This window comes from Spinacia oleracea, chromosome 3, assembly GCF_020520425.1.
Source record: "Spinacia oleracea cultivar Varoflay chromosome 3, BTI_SOV_V1, whole genome shotgun sequence".
Classification (NCBI taxonomy): Eukaryota; Viridiplantae; Streptophyta; class Magnoliopsida; order Caryophyllales; family Amaranthaceae; genus Spinacia; species Spinacia oleracea.
Genome location: NC_079489.1, coordinates 73,977,976 through 74,001,671, shown reverse-complemented (window position 1 = coordinate 74,001,671; position 23,696 = coordinate 73,977,976). Strand labels below are relative to the sequence as shown.

Genomic DNA, 23,696 nt, shown 5'->3' with positions numbered 1-23,696 from the left:
CAAATTAGATGGTAGATTAATATCGAGTGTTAAGGAGGGAGATGGAATGGAAAAAGTTATATGAATTAAATGGTGAATTGATTTTGAATGAGGAATATGAATTGAGGTGTTAAACCTGTAAAATAATTGTGAAACAAACCACAAAAGGAAAATTGAAAAATAAAATAAAATAATAGAGGAAAGATGGGATGACATATGTCATCTAATAATCCATGAATTTCCTTTTTAAATACTAGGTATTCATTAAATGGTGATTAAGGAGGAAGTATAAAGACACGAACATGGCATAAATGAGGTTCCGTCATAAACCAATTGATAATAGGAGTAGCCCCCTTAGGTTATAAACTACAGAGTATAAGTTATTTGCTTCATCTTCCGGTGTGAGATACAATACTCAAATAACAGTTGTATTTCTCAATGACCACCCTTCCAAGAATTGATAATCCTCAAAGTAGCCCAAAACACTTCGTTCTCTTTCTTTTCTTGTCACTTACTTCTTGAAAGTATCGAAAGTCTAGCTCTGATACCAAAATGTTATAACTAATGAGGGATCAAAGAGGAAACAGAAGCCTACAAACATAGCTCAAATAAGGTTTCATCCTAAAATTATTGGCAATAAGAGGATTAGCTCACCGGAGTTATAAAACTAGAAGTTCTTTGCTTCATCTTCCGATATGGGAAACAATACTCACACTTACTTTCTAATAGTTGGATTTCTCGATGACCACCATTTCAAGTGATTGTTAATCCTCGAAGTACACCTAATAAGCTTCATTCTCTTCTTTTTTTTGTCACTTGTTTCTTGTTGATTATCCCGATCAATGTTTCACTAAATGTAAATCAACAAATGGACTACTAGATAAAATTACATTTTCTCTCCACCTAAGCTTCATCCAAACTACACGAGCTACAAGGCAATGTCTTGGAATATGTTCCATATTTTCTACCTCACTACAAGTAGAACATCTCGGACCAGTAATTATCTTCTGTATAAACCTGTAAACTTTGGTCATTAATTTATCTTGCACCGCTGACCAAATAAACATCCAAATTCGTTGCTGGACTGAAGTGCGCCAAATGACCTTCCACACATGCTATTAAGATTCTTCATTCCAATAGACTTCATCCACAAAATTCTCATCATATACTAATTCATGAGATGCCAATTCACTTAGCACACTTGCCGACAAAAGGTCAACAAATAACTCATATTTTCAACCGCTATTAACTACTATAACATTTCTTTTAGCGTATCATATCGGATAGCAAGTGGAGGTTCCAGATTAGCTATGGAAAATGTTGGGCGCTTTATGATGGTGTCAGGATGTCGTTTCCCCTATTGCGTTGGACCTTGTAATACATATGCCTTTTTTCGCGTTTATCGCTATTCACATCGAAGCCTTCCGTGTTTTCTCACATAAAATTGGTCTAAGTACATCCAATAGCATGTCATGTCGTACTTGTGTTTCTCCGAGTTACTCTCTCCGTCCCTTAACACTCGCACCGCTTTTCATTTCGGGTCGTCCCTTAATAATTGCACCGCTTCTATAAATGAAACTTTTTACCAATATTATATTATTTCTCACACTTACCTACTAATCCAATCCTTGCAAAAAAATCATTTAAAAATTCACACCCCCACTACCCCTTACACATTTTCCACTAACTATATTAAAGAAAATGCCCCACTATCAACTACCACCCATTAAATTAATAAGTCAATTCAAGTGTCTTAAACTTCGCACTGGTCAACCCGGTGCGAGTATTAAGGGACGAAGGGAGTATGTCCCATTGTACGCTTCTCCTTTTTTTTACTTATCCATAATATCTATGATATTTGGAGAATGAAAATGTGGGGAGAAAAAAAAAAGGTCGATGGTGCCTAGGATCTAACTCAAAAGAAAGGATGGTACTAAATGCGGATTAAAAATTCCTTAAATGTAGGACAACTTAATTTTTACTTAACAATTAACCTTCCTAATTGCCCTTGTTTTAACAAATTATATAATATTTACAACCAATAAGCTAAAACTTTCACTTCGTAATCTCCAACATTGTTGTCAACATATTTGGGATCTACTTGCGCCTTACTTGAATCGTTACAGGTCTATACATGGTGATGATGTGAAGGAATAATGCCCTTGGTCCAAGTATGCATTTAATGGTAAGTCTAATAAATGCGGTTCAGTATTAATTATACAAGTTAATAATTCAGTGAGATCAAGTGAACTGTATGCCTAGCTAGAGGCCGCTTCAGTTCAAGTGGATTAATGCTATTAATCCACAGCTTACTCTTGACCGAACCCGTAGGGTCACACAAATAGTACGTAAACGGATCAAGTATTTAATGGCATTAAATACTCCATCTATGAAAATTCGGAATCGACAGATCTTGGTTTCAGTGGGAGCTGAGATCGTCAAAGGCAAATAGTGAATACTCCGGAAACGATGATATTGTCGGAAACGGAAATATGGACCGTATCGGAAATATAAATATTATCCAAGTCGTAGATGTTGCCGGAAACGGAAACATGGTACGTGTCGGAAAATATTGCCGGAAACGGAAATATTGTCAGAATCGGAAATATTATTGGAATCGGAAAATAATTCCGGAAACGGAAATATTAAATATTTGTTCGAAACGAAAATTAATTCCAGAATCGGAAATGTTAAATATTGTTCGTATCGGAAATGAATTCCGAAATCGGGAAATTAATCGGAAGCGCGTCGTACAAATTAGCATCGCACGAGCTTGCTAGACGAAGGCCCAGCACGAAGCCAGGCCCGCGTCCAGCAAGCCAGCGCGCCACACGAACAGCCAAGGCCACGCCAGGCCCAGCGCAAGGCCAGGCCCAGCAGGTCGTGGCTGCGAGCATGGTTGCGAGCAGGCTGCGAAGCTCGCGTGGGCTGAGCGGCAGCGTGGGCTTGCGCAGGCATGGCCTGCGCGCATGCGGGTCATGCTCGTGTAGTGTTTGTGCTTCCGTACGAAACCTAAAACATGTAGGATTCGTTTAATGATTAAATTCCTATTCCTAATGGATAAATTAGTTAATAGAGTTTTAGTTAGATTCTAGTTAATTAATTCGTATCCTAGTAGGATGCGATTACTTTTTTCATAGCCTATAAATATGTGATTAATGCTCATATTTTATATCGAGTTTTAAGTATTCTAAAAGTGAGAATTTTGAGCAAAAAAATCAGTCATATACTTTGCCCATATTGCCGAAAATAATAGTACCTTAAGGGCGATTCTAGTTAGTCAATCTTAAGGCGGATCCAGACGTGCTGTGGACTTTCTACGGAGGGACGACACTTGGAGTCCTAAAGACTTGTTCTTGTTCGGTTAGGGCGCAGCAAGGGAGGGCACGCTACAAAGAGTATGCATCCTAATTATGCTAATTGTTATGTGGCAATTAATTTGGAATCCTGACTTTTATGGTTTTTCCGCATGATTTATTTTCAATTATATGTATCATAACCTAACATGATGAACTTGCACTATGATGATTTTCTTCCGTATGTATACAATATATTTACATGAAGTTATTATGTTGCTGGAGTCTCTTTTCGTCGTAATCAATCAACCATTGGAGAAAATAATCCATATCAAACGTGGAGTGCCATATGGTTTTTCCGGAGGCTTTATCTAGCTCCCAGATGGTCCAAGAGCCTCTAACCAACTACCGGATCCTACCCCGGAGCCCTTAACCAACTGCCAAGTCCTACTCCCGGAGCCCCTAACCAATTGATGGATCCTACTCCCGAGCACCTAACCAACTGTGCTTTTGTCATCAAAGGCGTCCTCTAATAATGGTGGAACATGCGGTATATCATGTTGGAGAAACCATGGGAAAGAAATCAAATCGTAACCGTTGCAAGCTCCTAGGTTTTACATTTAGTGTTTTTTTTTTTTTTTTTTTTTTTTTTTTTTTTTTTTTTACGCAAAAACGGAGAATATTATATTAGCATGTCATCGTTTAAGGCTCTTTACAAAAGATTGTCGGGCGATACCCAAAAACTTGTAGCCCGATCCATGATAAAACGCAAACAACTATACTACCCAAATCTAGATTACCAAAAACTGCCCCTCCCTTTAACTTTACAATCCCATCACTACTTTGCATCCAAACAGGGTTGGGGGGGGGAAAAGCTAAACCAACTACTCTTCCGCCTTTGAACCTTCTTGCCCATTCTGCTTGTCACGAACCACACTTAGAGTCTTTGTAGTAACTGTCGTTGGGATTGTGCCAAACATTATCTCTCTGGTAACTGTCACCACTTCATCCTCCTCTGGGGGTGTCCTTTCCAAATCAATAACTGATGTTGATTTTCCTTGCGTGTTAGACGATTGACCTTCATCCCTTAAGCCTTGCCGTGCTTGCTGAAGCTCTGTCTGATACATCATATATGTAAAGGGTGGTGGGTTAAGAAAAATCTTACATTTAGTGTTTTTATACTGTATTTAGTACTTGCAAAAAGAAACTGAAGTAAATTGAAAATACAAATAAAAACAGAAAACAGTAAGTAAAATGGGAAGTATGAAATTAGAATAGCTTGAAAAAAAGCAGGGTTGCAGAGGCCAAAATAGTCGGCCCCGTTTTTGAAGCGCGGGGTTTTCATTTTTCTTATTTCCCTTTTTGAAATAGCCTGTCCACACCAGTAAGGCAGTAACTCTCGCATTCTCATGGCGGCAACCCTTCAATTGAAAAGCTCTCTTCGTAGACTCAAACCTCTATTCTCGCACCAGGTTATTTCTTCCCCTTTTCTTCTTTCAGCTATTTTCAGTTTACTGAGGCATTTCGTCGAACACTTTCTGGACATTATTCATTTTCATGCTTGCAATTTTTGTTTTAGAGGTTCTGTCACACTATTCTTGAAGGTCGTTCAGAAGACGAGTTTCTCGCTGAGCTGGGTCCCAAAGAAATGGTTGCTTCTGGTAATTTTGCCAATTTGTGCCCTTTCTTTCAGCATTTGAAGTTACAAGTATGTCTCAAGCTGTGGACTGCATATTTGTTTATGCTTTAAGTCTTTTGGTTGCTTAAATTCTACTTTATTCCACTTTTTGTTTAGCTTGTGATTAATATGAATGTGGTGTTAATTATGCCCCGGGGGCGGATGAGATTATTATTGGTAAGGTACAAGTTTTGATGACCAAGTGAAGATTTATATGCCTTGAGAGATTGATTCGTACCCAATTTTAACTTGCATTACCTCTATTATTTATACAGCCATGTGATTTAGTGTTTTCTTGGGTTTTAGGGTTTGATGCATAATTTTGTACCTAGCCTTCTTGTTTGTGTGTATGTGTGTGTGACTGTGTGTGGAGGAGGGGGGGTACCCCCTTGAATCCTTGTTGTTCATTTCATGGAACTCATACTTTTCAAAAGGAAAAGAAAAAGGCACGAGAGAAATGCATTTTATGATATATTTCACATGTAAGATTCAATTGACACATGGAACTAAAACTAATCGATGAATTAATTTTGGTATGATCACCATGGTGCAGGGATTGCCGACAGTCCTGATACTTCAAAATGGAAAAAGATGGATGCAAGAAAACTTGGAATAACATTGTCGATGATACCGTATGCATCAAGGACCGTTGTTAAGATTCTACAAAATGAAGGTTACTCACGCCACTGCTTATAGTCTTGTACAAAATATGTTTATTGGTGTTGGATAAGCTAAATTAGATGGAGATTATTGAAACTTAAGAGGATTTGAATTTTGATAGTTGTCCATCATGCTTATTTGAGTTGTTACTCACTATCACAGTTATTGAACATGGAAAGATTGGCAACAAGATGAATATGACATATTGGGCAATTACTTTGGACCATGGAGTTATCTCAATTTTGCATACTGTTGGCTAATGATCTAATTTTTTCAATTTTACCCTCCATGTTTAGTAAATTATGTGCTGGATACTTATACTTATCATTAACAATCAAGTCACTAACTATATACCCGTAGCTAGTATGCACCACGTCTGAAAAGTTCCTTAGTGTAGCGATCGACTGTGGCAATTGGTCAGTCAAGTATGACCAAAAGGCCACATCATCCCTAAGTTGGGATTTTGAATACGAACTCACTTGTTAGGTTGTATCCTATTTTGGATTGGGTTGATATGGGATGTACTGTTGTTTCAAATAAGTCGGAGTACCATAGATTCATAGGATTAATTATCATATACTTGTATAACAGTATAAGATGCACACTTTGTTCATCGAAGTACGTCATGGTTCAATACATATTTTAACACACGAGATTTTTTTTGATAAGACATTTGCTGAGAAGTTAAATTTGCAGGTTATGATGCTTATTTGGTTGGTGGATGTGTAAGAGATTTACTACTGAACAAAATCCCCAAAGATTTTGATGTGATCACAACAGCAAATCTCAAAGAGGTTATGTGATGTTTAGTCTTGACTTTTTACTCGGAATTCATTCATGAAGAATTTATTAAAAAATTTCTCCAATTGCCTTTTCATGTAGATCAAGAAAAAATTTCATCGTGCTTTTATAGTGGGCCGGAGGTTTCCAATTTGTAGGGTTCATGTCAGAGGTTCTGAAATTGAGGTTTGTACTTTCACTTCTCGCCTTTCAGAGGATATTTGTGTTTTAAAATAGCCACTTGAGTGTTCCAAGGTTCTGCCTGGAGGTCTGTATTATCTCTTTGCACAATTTTTTTGCTTCCAGGTATCTAGTTTTGAAACAACAGCAAGCCATGGAGGAGGGGAGAAAGAAGTTAATTTGTCTGAGATAAAGGTACCCAAAGGTTATGACAAAAAGGATCTCATGCGCTGGAGAAATTCCTTGCATCGAGATTTTACTGTCAATAGGTATTTCTCATATCTTTTTCTTTATATTACCCTGACTTTCCAGGTATATATATGTCAAGATCGATGAAAGTAAATAGGCTTTTGTTTATTTTAGATTGTTGGCAACTATAACAGGTCAGCTTGATACAGACTCTACATGAGTACATCAGTTGGTAGTTTGGTACAGGCAGAGGACACTGAATTACATTTTAATATACTTCCTCATTTCCTGTGGACTCTTGTTTCTAGGAAAGTTTGAAAGTGTGAAAAAGGTGGGTAAAGTAGGAGAGATGTAGTTAAAAGGTGGCTGGTGTAAGGAAAAGGTGTTATGTAAGAGAGAATGAGTGGAAAGGTGTAAATTATGTTATGGGGAGATACGGTAAGGTAATAATAGGTATTTTGCTAAAGTTGGGATAAAGTAGAGTGAGTAGAACTTTATGAAACACCCAAAACAAAAGGTGAGTAGAACATTATGGAACATAGGAGTACATAAGAAGGCTTTGGCTACACTATTTCATGCAAGGACATTGTAGAGCTTCCTAAATAATACTACTGATGTCAGTCATGTCATATATTTTACTATTGGAATTTTTCTAGGTGGACATTAATAATAAAGAAAACTCTTATCCTGGTGTAGCTCAAGAACTATTTTCCTCGTTTTAATATACTAATCAGTAGTACTCTCTGTTTTACTGGCCTTTTGAAACATCCTTGAATATAAATGCAGACATGATGAGCTATTTCAATTAAGAACCACAAAAATATCCTTTATAAAAAACATCACCAGATTCACCACAATTTCTAAAGAAAAGAAGAATGAATGTTAGCTTAATGCCATTATGCCAATAGTAGAATAGGTATCTTAAAGCCTGGACAGAGATGGTTTGAACAAATAAGATGGAAGAAAGGCATGGGGTACAAAATTGCTGAGATAATCAGGATCGTAATTTTCAACATTGAGCAAACTGATTCTTCAAAAAGGCGTCATCTTAACGTCATTTAACTTATCCACATCATTTTTCTTGCCATGTCTCCTCTCATATTCAAATGCAGCTGCTTGTATTTTATGCTCTTCACCTATTTGGACAAACATAAATAATGGCTGTGCACTGTCCCAACTTGTTCTTCTGTTGCATCAACATATCTATGTTTTGCAGTTTGTAATCAAGCTCTTTAGGCTCTAGATTGTAGAGTCACTTTTAGTACTTTACAAGCTTCTTGAAAGCTGTTTCTTTGGCGGGTATTTTTTCCTTACATTGGTGTGTATTTTATTCGTTCATGCTTGAATATATGAGGTGGATGTACAGACCTACTATATGATCATTGGTATAGTTTGTGTATGGTGTACTGAAAAGGAACTCTGTAAAATGCTTGCAGTACTCCATCAAAGAAGCACACAATTTCCCTACTATTTGGTAGGGGGATATAGATCTACTTCCTCCGTTCCATAGTGAATGATGTTCCAGTTTCTACTTTTCACGTTTGCCATTGTATGTTTTATATCATTTTTATCTCTAATTATACATTACTAAATATTATAAAGTTTTGATATTCTTAAAGTATTTATTGAGACGAATCAAACCCCCACATGAATATGTTTTTTCTTATATAAATAGTGTCAAAATTCTGAATTGGAACAAAATATGGAACGGAGGGAGTACAATTTAACTTGTAAGCAATCCTTCAAGCAATCAATTAAGAAGTCAAGAGTGTACAGATTGTGCCAGTAAACATCATCCATTAGAGACTAACTCTTTATCAGAATTCTAGATTCAATAATTTCTATTTCTATTTCTATTTAATGTTAGAGAGGTATAGCCTAAACACTACTTTGAGGACAAGAAAATAGTTAAATGTCTTAATATAACTGGAATACATAATACTTGTTTCCTTAGCTTACTATTCTAATAATCTATGTTTACCTAATTAAAATGCACCTAAAAATACATACGAAAATATCAACATATTATGAATGATGCACAATCTAAAACTTGATAAAGTATAGATTACAAGTATCTCTCTTTTCTTGCACTCCTCATTAAGTCATTAGTCTGATCACAATGCCGGAATTTTGGACTAAGGCAATTTGGACACTATATACGCCCTTATCTGACATGTGTTTGAAAAGGCTCAAGGCGCTTAGGGTTCTAAGGCGCACTAAGGTCATCATAGTGAGGTGCAATTCCTAAAACTGAAGGTTTTGTGTATATGAACATGCTGCAGACAATAAATAATGCAGCCAAAGTGCCTTTTTGGTCGTCAGTGTTCCCTTTTACGCACTTTCTGTTTGCGCTGTAGTTTGTCTTAGCACGCCTCTTCAAAATGCTGCTTCTTCTATCACATTGTTTTCTTTTATATTTCTTTGCTTATGACTTATGAGATTCTATTTTGTTTTAATTATCTATGTCATCAACACTTGGACATGCATGAATAAAGATAAACTAATCCACTATATTATATCTCTTGTGCTTGTAAGCAGTTTGTTCTATGATCCATTTGCGCACAAAATTTATGATTATACCAATGGAATGACAGATTTGACGGCCATGAAGGTAAATTATTATCGTATTTTTTAAAGTTGCCATTTTGTTTCATGTGCAATGTTTTGGTCAATTTCTTGTTATTGAGATATTTCTTGATTATATTGTCTCAGCTACGGACTCTTGTCCCTGCTCATTCTTCATTTCAAGCAGATTGTGGTAGGCCACTCGAATACTCTATATACTGATAGAATATCAGTAAAACATAGCGTTATGATTAAATGTTTTTTTAAAATCTTGTTTTGCAGCAAGAATATTGCGGGGACTAAGAATTGCTGCTCGTCTAGGACTCTCATTTGCAAAAGACACAGAGGAAGCAATACACGATCTCTATGCTTCTGTTAAGACATTGGATAAGGTATTTAAAGTGAATTTCCAATTTCCAGTTGGCTAGCTTCTGTGCATTTGGGTTGTTGGCAACTTTGACTTTTTCCTAATAAATCACTATAATAAAAGTGACTTTGGCCAAAAGTAACTCTGATGTGGGATTTTTCACCGTCTATCTAAAGTAGATTGTTATGAGATTGAAGTAGCAGACTAGCTGTGTCAAACGAATGTCATTTTTTGCATTGATGCTGAGGTTGTTTAAAACATTCAATGGCCTCCAACACCTAGTACCTTTCTTCCTGCAAAATACTATTCATTGCAAAAGATTTCGTAAATAGATTCAAGGTGAAATTTTATTATATACTTGCTAAGTTGCTATAGATTACAATAATGAAAATTACAGAAACTAGATTAGGATGAGTTAATACATTCAAGCCCAAATCACACTTGACCATTTATATATAGGCCTACTCCAATTCAATTTCCAAAGCACAATAGATGATTTGAAGACATCAAACTTACGGTGTTCCTTCTATGTGGGACAAACTCCCACACATCACTAATAAATACATAGAAAACTATATCTTACAATTTTTACTAAAAGTTCCTCTTAAATTTTTAAACTTGTCTTTCTGGTGAATTCTTTATTTTCTGGGAAAATATTTGTTCCGTGAGTTCTTTACTTTTTTTGGAATATTATTTATTTGTTTGACTTGTGTGAAATACTATTATTGACTTTTAAACTTCGTAGGCCAGGTTAATGATGGAGATGAATTATATGATATCATATGGTGCTTCTCAGTCTTCCCTTCTCCTCCTTAAGAAGTTCAACCTTCTTGAGATTTTACTTCCATTTCACGTAAGTAGCTAAAATGTTTCTTGTGTGCTCTTTTAGTCGTGAGAATGAGTATGTCTGATTGTTTGCATGTTTTCCAGGCTGCTTATCTTGCTGATCGCTCTGCTGGACAAACTCCTGCAATGTTGATGGTATGTCTATAACTGAGCTAGAAGAATATCACAGAGGCTTTGAATTTGCTTGCTTCTCTTTTTTGGTTTGTAAGTAGTGCTTGGTACAATGAACATATCTTGATGCATTTATCCTGTAGAGGTGTGGCAGTTATTACATAAATGTTCAACAAACTGGACATTCCAATTAGTGAACTTGAAATGGAGAGAGAGATTACGATTTTCTATATTCATGGTGGTGAGGTTAGGTGAGGGCCTGAGGGGAGGGTGGCCTTGTGGTCCAGTGACCTCATCTTGGGAGGGTGGGGGGGGGGGGGGGAATGGGGCAGTGACTTGAGAGAGCGGGAGTTGTATTTTACTTGGACTAGGGAATATTGATCCAATGTGGGTGCTTTAGAACTCTGTTGTTGGTATGGGAACTCAGTAAAAAAATATACAAAGTTTTTGTTAGGGAAAAAGAAAAACAGTGGCTGGAAATCCAACCAGTGATTCAGCCAGACTTATATTTTTTTTTTATACTACTATATGAACCCAAAACCATAATTATTGAAAGATCGACTCTTGCCATATCTAGTAGGCACGCAGCTGGCTATCTTGATCTATGACTCATCATATCTTTGCTTCTGTCCACCCTTCCTCTAGCCCCTGTCTTGCTAGAGCCTAACAAATTTCTTTTGACAAATGTTGTGTATAATCTCTCCTAGTTGTTATCGTGGGTGTTACCAGTTCCAAGCTACAGTTAAGATCCCTGTTGTCTGCAATGACTTGAAAAAAATATTAGGAAGCCAATTTGCATCAGAAAGTTCACAATAGGAGAAGGTCTAGCATTAAGATGAAAAAAATAGCATTAGTTATTTACAAGAAAACTCGTTGATCTGAATTTCTTTTTAATTTCTTCATGATTTTGTGAAAGAAAAATGTCAGCATACTCATACTGCCATGTCCAGTAACAGACATCTTTTTCTAGGTCATGTTCTGTATAGTGTTGACAAGATATGTTTCATGGAAGATGAATTGGACTATCATCAGGTCTAGAGGCGTAAGAGTAGAATAGATGTAAAAAATGTGTTACTTGGGCAACAGGGTTTCTTTTACTAATTTTATTTTTCAATTTGACTAATTTCCTTATTTCCGGGTTAGATGTGTTTGTCCATTTAGACTTTTCTTGAGGAGTTGGGAACTAATTGGAAATCTCATACACATTTGCTTCTCTAAATTTTCTTTTGTAAGATTGGAAACTATATTATCCTTGTTATTCCATGAATTTAGATGCCGTGTTATCTTAATTTCTCTGTTCTTAGTCCTTTATATTCTTGATGTCTGTATCATTTGTTTAGATTTGTCCCCCCCCCCCCCCCCCCTATTTGACAGGGGAAGAGGGTGTTAGGTAAAAATTGATTGCTAGAAGGCGTGCCAAAGTGGTATTCAAAAGCACGATCCTGGGTTTGCAAGTTGCAACCCCTTTGTACTCTTCCCTTCCAAAAGCACGATTACTTGTACAATTAGTTTTAGTTCCAGATACTGCCTGTTACACAAGGTTTTGCGTAAGCTAAAGTGAATGACACTAAAGTAGCCACTGTGGACAATGTCATAACAAGTTCGAACCCTTTTGGATGAAGTCAAATTGATGCTTCAGGATGACAAGTTGAGGTACAAAAACTTCTTTGAAGGATTGTTCTTGTAGAGGCATAGAGTTGATGGAAGGCATGTCAAAAATACCATCTGTAGCAAGACGTTTATGTCTTTGACGAGGACTTGGTTTCCTCTAGTTGGCCAAATTAGTCTCTTGGTGGACACTGGTTGAGAATTGGGATACATATGATTTAAGTTGTGGAAAAGGGATGAAAAACAACTCCGCCTGTGAGTGTCGCTTATGCGGCACTTACTTGTGAGTGTCGCGTATGCGGCATTCACTGCCGGTCCCAAGCCCGGATAAAGGAGGAGGGTTGCGGTAGGTTGGTGGCGGCCAGCGTAAAACTAAGTCACATATCATGACATGAATCGACAATGGAAAATCGTGGGGGCGTCCCCTTCTCAGCGACGCGCTACACCTCTTAAGCCCGGGTGTAGTGAAAAATATGTGAGGGTTGCTAGGTCGTCGCCCAGAAGCGGCGCGCCACCCCTACACCTGGGGGTGGTGTCAAATATGCAAGGGTGCGCTACACTTCCTAGGCCCGGGTGTAGTGGAAAATATGCAAGGGTTGCTAGGCCGTCGCCCGGAAGCGGCGCGCCACCCAAGGCTGGTGTTAACTATCCAAGGTTTCATGGTAAGGGGAGGGGTAAGGGTAAGGGTAGTAGGATGCGGTTTGGGACTTGGAACATTTGTTCTTTGACAGGGAGATTAGTCGAAGTAGTAGAGGTTATGAGAAGGAGGAGAATTAACATATTATGTTTGCAAGAGATTAAGTGGGTTGGAAACAAGGCAAGAGAAATAGCTCCATGGGGTTATAAGCTTTGGTATTCGGGAAAAACTAGGGGTAGGAATGGGGTAGGTATCTTTATTGACCGAGAATATATTGATGATGTAGTGGACGTGTCCCGAAAGAATGATCGAATTATGAGTATTAAGCTTGTGATAGGGGATGAACGTGTCCCTAGAAGTGAGAAACTGATCATTGGTGGGGATCTCAACGGACATGTAGGCTCGAGTCGCGATGGATTTGAAAGCATTCATGGTGGTTTTGGGTATGGGGAGCGGAATGAAGCGGGAAACGCTATTTTGGATTTTGCATTGGCTTATGACTTGAGAATAATGAACACTTGGTTTGAGAAAAGAGACTCTCATCTAGTAACCTATAGGAGTGGAGATAATACGAGTCAAATTGACTTCTTTTTAGTAAGGAATGCTTTGAGACAGTGCTACACCAATTGTAAGGTGATTCCGGGTGAGAGTATTGCAACCCAACATAAGCTTGTGGTCCTTGATTTTCGAGGTAGAAGTTATATAAGGAGGAGAAGACCACTAGTGGAGCCTAGGATCAAGTGGTGGAAACTTCAAGGGGAGCAACAACTAAAATTTGTGGAAAAGGTGGCAAGTGAAGGTATTTGGGCCGGGGATATGGATTTGGATATAGGCTCATTATGGACAAGAATGGAGCACACCATAAAGGTAGTGGCGAAAGAGGTCCTAGGGGAATCTAAAGGAATCATGCCACCAAGTAAGGACACATCCTGGTGGAACGAAGTTGTGCAACAAGCTATAAAGAGCAAACGAGAGTGCTATAAAGAGTTGGGAAAATGTAGAAGTGATGAGAACTACGAGAAGTACAAGGAGGCTAAAAGGGAAGCAAAGAAGGCTGTAAGAGAGGCTAGAGCAAAGGTGAATCAGGATCTTTACGCAAGATTGGATACAAAAGAAAGACATCTATAGGCTTGCTCGAATGAGAGATAGAAAGACGCGAGACATCGGGAGGATTAAATGTGTGAAAGATGTTGATCAAAAAGTTTTGGTGGGAGATAAGGAAATCAAGGATAGATGGAGGTTCTACTTTGATAACTTGTTCAACGGGGACCAAGGACGCGATATTGGGGATACGAATATCCCTCGAGATATGGTTAACCTAGACTTTATGCGAAGAATTCAAAAGAGAGAAGTCGAAATGGCACTGAAAAAGATGGGACGCAAGAGGGCAGTGGGGCCGGATGGTATACCTATCGAAGTCTGGAGATGCTTGAGAGAGAGAGGGGTTGTATGGTTAACAACTCTTTTCAACAAGATTTGGGGAAGTAATAGGATGCCGTTAGAGTGGAGGAAAAGTACTATCATCCCCTTGTACAAGAATGAGGGTGATGTCCAGGATTGTGCCAACTACCGAGGAATCAAACTAATGAGTCATACTATGAAACTTTGGGAGCGGATTATTGAGCAAAGATTGAGGAGAACTGTGAAAATTTCGGAGAACCAGTTTGGATTTATGCCTGGGAGATCGACTATGGAGGCCATTCATCTTATAAGGCAACTAATGGAGAATTATCGGGATAAGAAGAAGGATTTACATATGGTTTTCATTGATTTGGAGAAGGCGTATGATAAGGTACCAAGAGAAATTCTTTGGTGGGCATTAAGTAAGAAAGGAATTCTGAGGAAGTATATTGATATCATCAAGGACATGTATGAGGGAGTTAGTACGAGTGTGAGGACTAGTGTTGGTAAGACCGAAGAATTCCCCATTACGATTGGAGTGCATCAAGGTTCCGCACTTAGCCCGTTTCTTTTTGCTATAGTCATGGACGAATTGACGAGGTCAATCCAAGATGGTATACCTTGGTGCATGATGTTTGCAGATTGATGAAACAAAAGAAGGAGTGGAAAGTAAGTTGGAGTTATGGAGACAAACTTTGGAATCTCGGGGTTTTAGGCTGAGTAGAAACAAGACGGAATATATGGAGTGTAAGTTTAGTGGAGTCCAAGATAGAGAGACAGGGGCGATTACCTTAGATGGGAAAATTGTCCAAGGCTCTGAAATGTTCCGTTATTTAGGATCTATTATCCAAAATGATGGAGAATTGAATGGCGATGTGGCCCATAGAATCAAAGCAGGTTGGTTGAAGGGGAAAGGTGCCACGGGGTTCCTATGTGACTCAGGCATGCCCCAAAGATTGAAGGGAAAATTTTACCGCACGGCAATTCGACCGGCTTTGTTATACTGCACGGAATGTTGGGCAGTGAAACATTGTCATGTGCACAAGATGAATGTGGCGGAGATGCGCATGTTACGTTGGATGTGTGGGCATACAAGAAAGGATCGTTTGAGGAATGAGATTATTAGGAAGAAAGTAGGGGTTGCACCGATTGAGTTTAAGATGATGGAAAATCGTTTAAGATGGTTTGGACATGTAAGCAGAAGATCAAATGATGCCCCAGTTAGGAGGATAGAAGGGTGGCAAAGGGATAGAATTGCAAGGGGTAGGGGAAGACCTAAGAAAACTTGGAGCTAGGTGATTGAGCACGATATGAGCTTTCTTGGGATTGAGGAAAATATGGCGTTCGATAGGACAGAGTGGAGGGAGAGAATATACATTGATGACTTCATTTGACTTACACAACTTCAATGTTTCTTATTCTCTTTATTTGTATTTTTATTTTATTTTACTTTTATTTTATTTTTAAAATTCTTTCAAATCTTTTTAATTCCACATGCTATTTTGAAATGCACTTATTTTACTTATTCATTTATTTTAAATTTTACTTATTTTTATTTCTTACAATATTTCTTCTATTATATATATATATATATATATATATATATATATATATATATATATATATATATATATATATATATATATATATACACATATTTTCTCTTATCCTACTTTCATTAATTTCACTTTCTCTTCCTTGTTTTTTTCTTTTTACTTCCTGCTCCTTTCTGGTTTGATTGGTGACAATGACGATCTCCTACGACGATTCATGTTAGCCGACTCCAAATCATTTTGGGACTAAGGCTTTGTTGTTGTTGTAAAAGGGATGAAAAACCTCCACCCGATTTGTTTAACCTAGTGCTCATTATCATTATCATTACCCCATTGCCTCAAAGAGGCTCCCGCAAGAAGCGGGGTAAGGGGGAGTCGGACTTACGCAACCTTACCCCTGCAATTGCAGAGAGGTTGTTTCTAATTGACCCAAAAGCGATAACGGGACGACAACGGACGACCATCTTCTACTTCATGGAAAGGAAGCGAAGAGGTATTAAGAGCCATTTTGATTTAGTCCATTACATCCCACAGCCAAAAGAACAAATGAATCTTTGGCTCCATCGAAAATGGATACATTGTTTAACCTAGTGCTAAGAAGAAATAAACTTGAACATTGAGAGTATAAAATCAAGCATTAACTGTGACAGCTACAATCTCGGAAAAAGGCTTTCACAATGAAAAAATGATGTTTTTGTGTCTTTTGTTTCCCGCTTCATCTGTGGAAATATATATTTGTATTGTTCTCTACCTTGTCTTTTTTCTCTATATTATATGCTAGAATAATTTTTGTATTTAACCTTTTGTTATTTTTAATATGAAGCTTTGGTAATTTTATCACATTATAAATTAATAAAATAACAAATTCTCGAGTCTATAACGTACCATATATGATCTTTATAGTTTTCTAAAAACTTAATGGAACTTAGCAATGTTCATGCTAAAACTTAAAACACCTCTTGGAATACCAATGCGGTCATGTAGGTTAGAAAGCAGATGATATTTTCGTTTTTTGGTGGCTGTTTAGTCTAGTCATGATGTTGGATTTTGAGTAATAAAATTCTACTTTAATTGCCAAAAAAGTCAAAATATGACTGTTATTTGTGCATTTAGTATAAATACTTATTGGCAAGGGAGTAATGTTATATTGGCTCTATAGCTAGGTAGAAAACTTGAATCCAAAGTCATTTTTGCTCTAAATTTCCAGTAGCATTATTTCTTACGCCTTGGAATTTGTTGCAATAGGATTTTTAATTTTATCCTTTGTAATTCAGCATACTTTTTGTTCTAAAGGTATTGGGAGTCTAGAACTTATCAACATGTCTTGTTGTTCTTTTGCTGATTTGGCATCTATTTCTATTTTTTTTTCCATGCAGAAATTGTTCTCTAATCTGGATAACGTGGTTTCATGTGATCAACCCTGTGATTCTGTCCTGTGGTGAGCAGATATCTCTTTCTGTGTTTCAATAATATGCTTGGCTTGTATATCTTACTGGGTGGTTATCCTTGGTGAAATTCTGGCTCCTCTGAAGTGGTCGGATGAATTCAGATTCATGTCTTTTGCTGTAAGGTGCTAGAAGTGACAGTTGTTGACTTTACAACATAGTGGGTTAAGATTTAATCTGGTTTGCAGTGGTATTGTAATGGCTTTTTGGTCAGAATTTCTCCATGTTCTTTTGTCTGTGTGATTTATAGTTTGTTCTGCTATGAATTAACATAGCTTAGGTATCTCAAATGGCAGATTATAATGAAGAAAATGAAGATTTGATTAATAAACTGAAACTACAAAAAGCAACTGATGTTCAGGCATTCGAGAGCCTTGATTTATCTCAGAAGTGAACTCTTAAAATCTCAATACCAAAATTATCAATATTCAACTTAATTCCCCTTCTCAAATAAACTCTACATATATAGTACTTCTTCCCTAACTACCCTCTAACTTATCCCCCAAGATACTCATACCAACTTATAAAGCTATTCCTTGCACTCATACTAACTTATAAAGCTATTCCTAACTTATTTCCTAAAATTCCCCTCTCCATACTATCAGTTCATTGCATATTCCTTGCACTACAAGAGAAATTGAATAACCTACATTGGAGAGTGCCTAGCACCACTTGCTCGTCAGTGGTTGCTAGTCCGATATTATCTTGGTATTGTTTAAAGGAGGAATTATTCATTGTAAATTGATCCTATTTTTTTGTTCCCAAGCACTGTGAGCGGAGTATTTTTAACTGAGTGCCTGTAGAGGTCAGTGGTTCAATCCACTAATGGGCTTAATTAAAACAGGAGAAAGTGGTTAGAATCGTTCCAGGTAAAAGGTTGTTTTTAAATTGGTTGGAGTGTGTTTAATGGGTGACTTGGAGGAGCTATCCTAGTGTGTCTCCAAAGATAAGAGAAACTGGAGAGTCAGCCTTATCCCAGCAATGGGATCTTGATTGTATCTCGGGTGGGTCTCCAGAAAAAGGCTGTTGGCCAAGAGCCGCCAAATATTTTTGGAGAGCTAGGTGTAGCCCTTCATCGTACAACATGTGTACATGCCTTTCCAACTTTTTTGGCCAACAAGACTGGCTTTGGAAGCGAGAGAATGGAAGGAGAAGAGGGGACAGGGCTGGCTAAGTTTTGCTGATAAATGAAAATATAAGTATCAATACAGACCATATTGTAGGAAGTTGGAAATATAATTGTTGACAGAAAGGAATGAATCATTCTGTTTGGCTGAAGGTACTATGCAAACTGAAATATAAATGCTTCTTTTGTGTGCAACAGGGTAAGCATGCTGGTTTTCCACCTTGCATTGGTCAATAATCCTCAAGATGCTCTTGTCGTTTGGACCTTCTCTTCTCTTCTGTACCATGGCACGTGGAAAGAAGGTGTAAAAGCTGCCAGAGAACTTTCTGAAGGGCATGTTAATTTTGCGCCAGAGATCTTTACTTCCTTTGATGATATAGGAGATGAGGAACTTGTGCAAAGAGTTTCTGATTTTGCTTCAATTGTCCTGGACTCTGTAGGTGGTTTAACTGATTCTAAAATTCTTCGTAAAGTCATGGGTCGTTACCCATCTTCTCCATGTCCTGGGGCGGTAAGAATCACTCTTGCACTCGTCTACCACTCTTGTACACCACACCCACATTATGCAATTTCCATGAATACTCACCATTATTCAATTTCCATGAACTAAACTTACAGCTAAATTGTCTATTCATCTTTTTTTTTTTGGGTAATGGTGGTGGTGTTAGTTTGGTGTTGTGATTAGCTCCTGTTGATATCCATGCATCCTAGAATTTCCACATTTGTGACTACTGATTTACCATTAACTAGCTTTTTGGCCCGTTCGATGAACGGGCTGATTATAGGAAGAAGAATTTTTTAATTTTTTTTAACGAAATTAACTCCTTTTATGTGTTTTTTTGTGTTTGTATTTTCCTTTCTTTCGCACACTTCATTAATATTCTTCACATTCATATATTTACCATTGATGAAAACATCATTTTTATGTAGTATGATGAAAACATAGTTAATCATACATGCTACTACGTATATTACATAAAATTATGCCAATAGAACATCTCCTATGTCTCAAATTAAAACTAAATACTTCATATATCATAAACCATAAAATTGTAAATGAAAACTGTGACGTTTTGGTCACAAAAGGAAGTTGATGCTCATATTTTCCACCTGCTGTAAAATCTTGCTTTGGCCATTAGAATTTAGATGCACCTGAAATCTCTAAAAGAGGTTATATTGTCCTGTTCTCAATGTCATAAATCCAGCTTATATTCCAGCTTCTTTACGTCACTCCGTGTATTCCACTTTTACGCTTAAAATGGTTGTTTACATTATGTCCATAAATTGTTCAATGAAATGCTTGAACGAAATCTAGACTCTTAATGACTTTCATGATGTCATTACTGCCCACTTAAAGTCGTATTAATATTAAAGACAAATGACATTCCCATCTCGTAGAATATAAAAATACCTTTGGTTACACCTAATAATTTTCACCACCTCGAGTCATTAGCATTATTATGTTCATGTTACTAACCGTGTATCAATTAATGAGAATCAAATTTGTCTAATTCATCCCGTCCAAACAAAATATCTACTTCACCATCAAATATGCCAATTGTCATGGATTTACCAAATTTAGCAGAACATGATATTGAACCTAAGCTAATTGAACAAAATTCAGAAATAATACTTTAGTGGTTTTAATAACTACTACTTAATAATTAGAAAGATCATAGTAGGAAAACAACAAACCTGCAAACGAACTCAATAAACTCCTTAGCTTTAATTTATCATTTTCAAGAAATTTGTCACAACACTATTATTGTTCTTGAAAGAATCTAAACTAACAGATCAAAGAAAAAACTAACAACCTTAATTCAAATCAGAACCATATAAAAAATTGGTAGATAGCATGAATCTAGAAACAAATTAGAATGAAAGATATCATTATGCTTAAAATGGATTAAAAAAAAGATAAATATAGGAAAGACAAATTTACCTCAACTAAAATAAGATTATATAAAATCAATTAAGAGAACCTTTGCACCGATTTCGAACAATTTTAGATTTGAAGACAAAAATGCACCCAGCTTGTACATTTCTTGGAAAAAAATTATGAACAGAAGATTAAAATTGTTGCAATGGAGGAACCCGAATGAAAATTGGTTGTTGGTATAAAAACTAATTTTATCCACAAACTCCTACCTTTTCAAATTCATCCATTTATAAATTGATTATTTAATTAATTAATGATTTTAAAATTATTAAACACCTAATGAAGGAATGAATGAATTTGAATGAAACTGTATGAATTAACTTTGTCATTGATTTTGAAGGTTGAAGGAAGTTAGAGAGATAATAAAGGTGAAGCATTTTTCATAAATCTTTATAGAATCATAAAGTTTTTTATTTTTTTTTATGTAAAAAAGGAAATGAGTATGCCACGTGTCATAAGTAGGTTTTAAAAATAAAAAGAGGAATAAAGGGAGAAGATGCCAAATGTCACCATGTAATGGGTGGTTTGGGTTTTTAAATACTAGGTATTGATTTGTAGTTCTGCATTTAAATGAAATATTATTACGAGTTCTGCATGCATCTTTCTTCAAGTCAATACATTATGTCAGCATCACAAAGAATTTTTCTGCTAGTACAATTGGATAGCTCAGCATTAGTCACTAGAGGTGCTTATTTTGTGTTCTTTCTTTTCACACAATCTCGCAGTAGAATCAATTGAATAGTTCAGAACTTTTCAGAGGCATTACTGAAATTCTTCTGTAAACATGATTGTGTAGGTATTTATATCAAACAATGCTGGTAGAGCAGCAACCGATGTTTTTGATGTGCTGATGGGCGACATCAAGACTCTAAAAAAGAAAAGGCATTGTTACGGGATTGATTACGAACTTCTTGGAAAGGGGGACATAGTGGAGACTAGATTTGTTCTTGGCAAGGTTATTGTGGACACAATGAGGGGTGGGATTACCAAGTTGCAGACCAAGCTTCTTTCGGAGAAGAAAGAGGGCTTCCATGCATCTAAACTTAATGTTGAGTCAATGGATCTTGGGAAAACAAATTCAACGGATATCAAAGACAAGACACAAAACTTAAAAGGCAAGTCAAAGCGCAAAACGGATGGACCTGATGATCAAGTGCACAAACCAAGTACTAAGAAACAGAAGCAGAGCAAGAATACAGATGCTGTGCTTGTTAATAACAAGTTGGGGGAAATTTTAAGTTGCCAGAGTTTAGCAAAGAAAAAGCAGCAGCATAAGAAAGAGGTGGTGAAAGATGTCAACAGTTTGTTGCAGAAAGAAATAACTCAGCAAGATGCTAAGCTTGAAATAAGACAGCACTGCGAAAAGGAGAAAAAAGTACCCACAATGGCGAAACAACAGCAGACTTTGGTTCCTAATGATATACTGTATGTTCTAGAAAATGTTTCCAAAATAGAGAAACAGCAGGATGGTCAGATTCCTGAAGAGACACTGAATGTGCTAGAAGATGCATCTCAAGTACTAAAGCATCACAAAGCTCGGGCACCTATGGATATGCTCAATGTGTTAAAACTCTCTAACCTCTTTGAAGGAGATGAGGATCCTAGCAAGAAATACATGAAACAAAAAATGCTGCCCAAGGAGTCTAAAAAGACAAAGAGAACACCCAAATTGTCTAGTATTTTTAAATGAGTTTTGATGTGTTCTATGTTCACCAACTCTTAAAAGTTCAACGTTTATATCACCAAACAGGTCCGTATTTCTGTTCTGTTCTGTCTTTATTTTTATTTCTTATTTTGGTTGGTACACAGGAAATGGTTAGTTGGCTTGCCTTACATTTTCTACCCGTCTTTGATCACCTCAGATGGTAGAAGAATGCCCGCTGGAATCCGTGACAGGTGCACATCACGTTTTTGGGTATCCAGGGAACTGTAGTCTGATAGGGACTTGGGGAGGTGTTTTGAGGAAAAATAGGCAGGTATTTCTAGGTTTATTGAGGCTGTGATATACAAAATTCAGGAGTCTATTGTAATGAGCTGCTATTTTTATCTTGTTTCTCTACTTCTCGATGTTTATCTAGAATTGTTTTAGGAATTTCAGGTAGCTTATTGCCTTTTGCAGGATAATGCTGGTGCAATTCTTTGTTCGGTTCACTATCCGCATCTTCAGCCTGTTGCTATGCCAACACCTTAGTTTTCACTTTAGTACTTTATATGATTTTCAAATATTGTCTTTTTTTTTTTTTTTTTGGACAAAGGATTCATATAACGAAAAACGATTACAACCTATAAACTAAAAAAAACTACATTACATCATACTACAAACTATAAAACAAGCACAACAACAAGATATTGAAAGAGAGAAGAACACTAGCATACACACAGAAGACAGAGAACAGTGATGGCCGATACCTAAGCCTGAGGAAAAGCGTTGACTTAAAAAATATTGTCAAATATTGTCAACGTAACAAAATGTACACCAATGTTTCTACTCGGGTCTAGAATTGTGTGTAACTTGTTTACTAACAAGGCACATAAACTTTTATAATTGGCATACATTGTGTAAAACTGGATGGTTAGATCATAAAAAAGTGGTATAATAACGTTTTTGCAACTTGATCTTAAAAAGTTGCATGGTGGTTGGATTTTAAAGAGTAAAATCGGGGACGTTTGGTTGAGGGTTTCAATAAAGGATAAGGCAATTAACTACTCCGTACCTTGATTCCTTTTTATATTGTTTGATAGACCAAGTAAATCATTCTTTTAACTCTTATGATTTCGCCACTTCCCTCTAACACGATTCTCCACCATTTCCCAAGGAATCATCCTACCCAAGGTTACCCGATTTGTGGTTCACTTCAGTACAGGGTATGTGTTCGTGATTCACGGGTTGACTGGTTTTAGATTTGCTAGAGTGTTTTAAGACTTTTTTTTTCGGGTTTTTTTTTCTAAAGCCGTTAAAAATATCATATTTTATACACACTTTATTTTGATACTCATACTCAAATAACATGTATTTCCTTCTCAAGTAAAAGTCCCAACATAATTTTTTCTCTCTCTCCTTCCCTAACCTTCAATTGCTAAAAATAGGGTTTCGGATTTGCCACGTGAACCACAACGAATTGGGTTGTCGGAAAACCTGATTAGGTACAAGCGAATTGATTTGAGATTCGCATGGGGTACCTGCGAATCCGATAACGCTAATCCTACCTTTCCCCTCTCCCTAAACTCATCTTCATCCAACCAACTTAACTACCGCTTTGACCACCTTGACCACAACATAATTATCACTTTGACCACCCTTTACCATAACACTTCCACCATAACATCACCTGGCCC

General features: G+C 36.9%; 1 protein-coding gene across 1 annotated transcript; it reads left to right on the top strand.

Annotated features, from left to right (window-relative positions):
- Nucleotides 1-4,491: 4,491 nt before the first annotated feature.
- LOC110802966 (uncharacterized) lies at nt 4,492-22,562 on the top strand. Its single transcript, XM_022008427.2, has 15 exons — nt 4,492-4,747; nt 4,855-4,936; nt 5,507-5,626; nt 6,310-6,407; nt 6,496-6,579; nt 6,700-6,842; nt 9,301-9,373; nt 9,475-9,520; nt 9,610-9,719; nt 10,440-10,547; nt 10,625-10,675; nt 17,227-17,288; nt 18,620-18,932; nt 21,157-22,110; nt 22,223-22,562. The coding sequence occupies exons 1-14, from the start codon at nt 4,685-4,687 to the stop codon at nt 22,048-22,050; spliced, it is 2,247 nt and encodes a 748-aa protein (XP_021864119.2). The 5' UTR covers nt 4,492-4,684; the 3' UTR covers nt 22,051-22,110; nt 22,223-22,562.
- The last annotated feature ends 1,134 nt before the right edge of the window (nt 22,563-23,696 follow it).